Source organism: Diplodia corticola (genome assembly GCF_001883845.1).
Source record: "Diplodia corticola strain CBS 112549 chromosome Unknown scaffold13, whole genome shotgun sequence".
NCBI classification, from domain to species: Eukaryota; Fungi; Ascomycota; class Dothideomycetes; order Botryosphaeriales; family Botryosphaeriaceae; genus Diplodia; species Diplodia corticola.
The window spans coordinates 548,262-548,832 of NW_017971492.1; the positions used below are offsets into that span (position 1 = coordinate 548,262).

At 67.3% G+C, this 571-nt stretch overlaps 1 protein-coding gene across 1 annotated transcript in view; it reads left to right on the plus strand.

Annotated features, from left to right (window-relative positions):
• BKCO1_13000170 (uncharacterized protein) overlaps positions 1–439 on the plus strand; it is a gene marked incomplete at both ends in the record, with an annotated part of 506 nt that extends 67 nt beyond the window's left edge. Inside the window, 2 exons of the mRNA XM_020270896.1 lie at positions 60–348; positions 396–439. Of these exons, the coding sequence (XP_020132349.1) occupies positions 60–348; positions 396–439 (333 nt within the window). The remainder of the gene's footprint in view (positions 1–59; positions 349–395) is intronic.
• Between the last annotated feature and the right edge of the window lie 132 nt (positions 440–571).

Sequence of the window (571 nt, forward strand, 5' to 3'; positions counted from 1 at the left end):
CCCCCCCCCCCCCCAACACCAAACCCCCCAGCGTCTAAAAAAACCTTCCCCCATCCCAGTCCGACTACGACAACGACTCCTCCCGCTACGGCTCCAGCACCACCGGCGGCGCCGGCTTCGGCAGCAAGACCTCTGGCGGCCTGGACGACGACTACGACAACAGCGGCGTCCGCACCGGCTCGCACGGCCACACGGGCGGCTACTCGGGCGGCAGCGACCAGTACGGCTCCGGCACCACCGGCGGTGCCGGCTTCGGCAACAAGACGTCTGGCGGTCTGGACGACGACTACGGCAACTCCGGGCTGCGCACGGGATCGCACGGCCACACGGGCGCGTATTCGGGCGGGAGTGAGTACGGCAGCGGGACGACGGGCGGCGCGGGCTTTGGGAACAAGACGGGGAGTCATGGGGAGGAGAGGAGTGGCGGCGGTGGTGGTGAGTCTTTACTGTTTTCTTGTTTCGCGGTTCCTGGCTCGTCGTCTTCTCCTCCTTCTTCTGCTGCTGCTGCTACTGCCGCCTCGATCAATTCCCCCTTGACGACGCAGGCTGCGGACGAAAAGCAGGCCGCCCC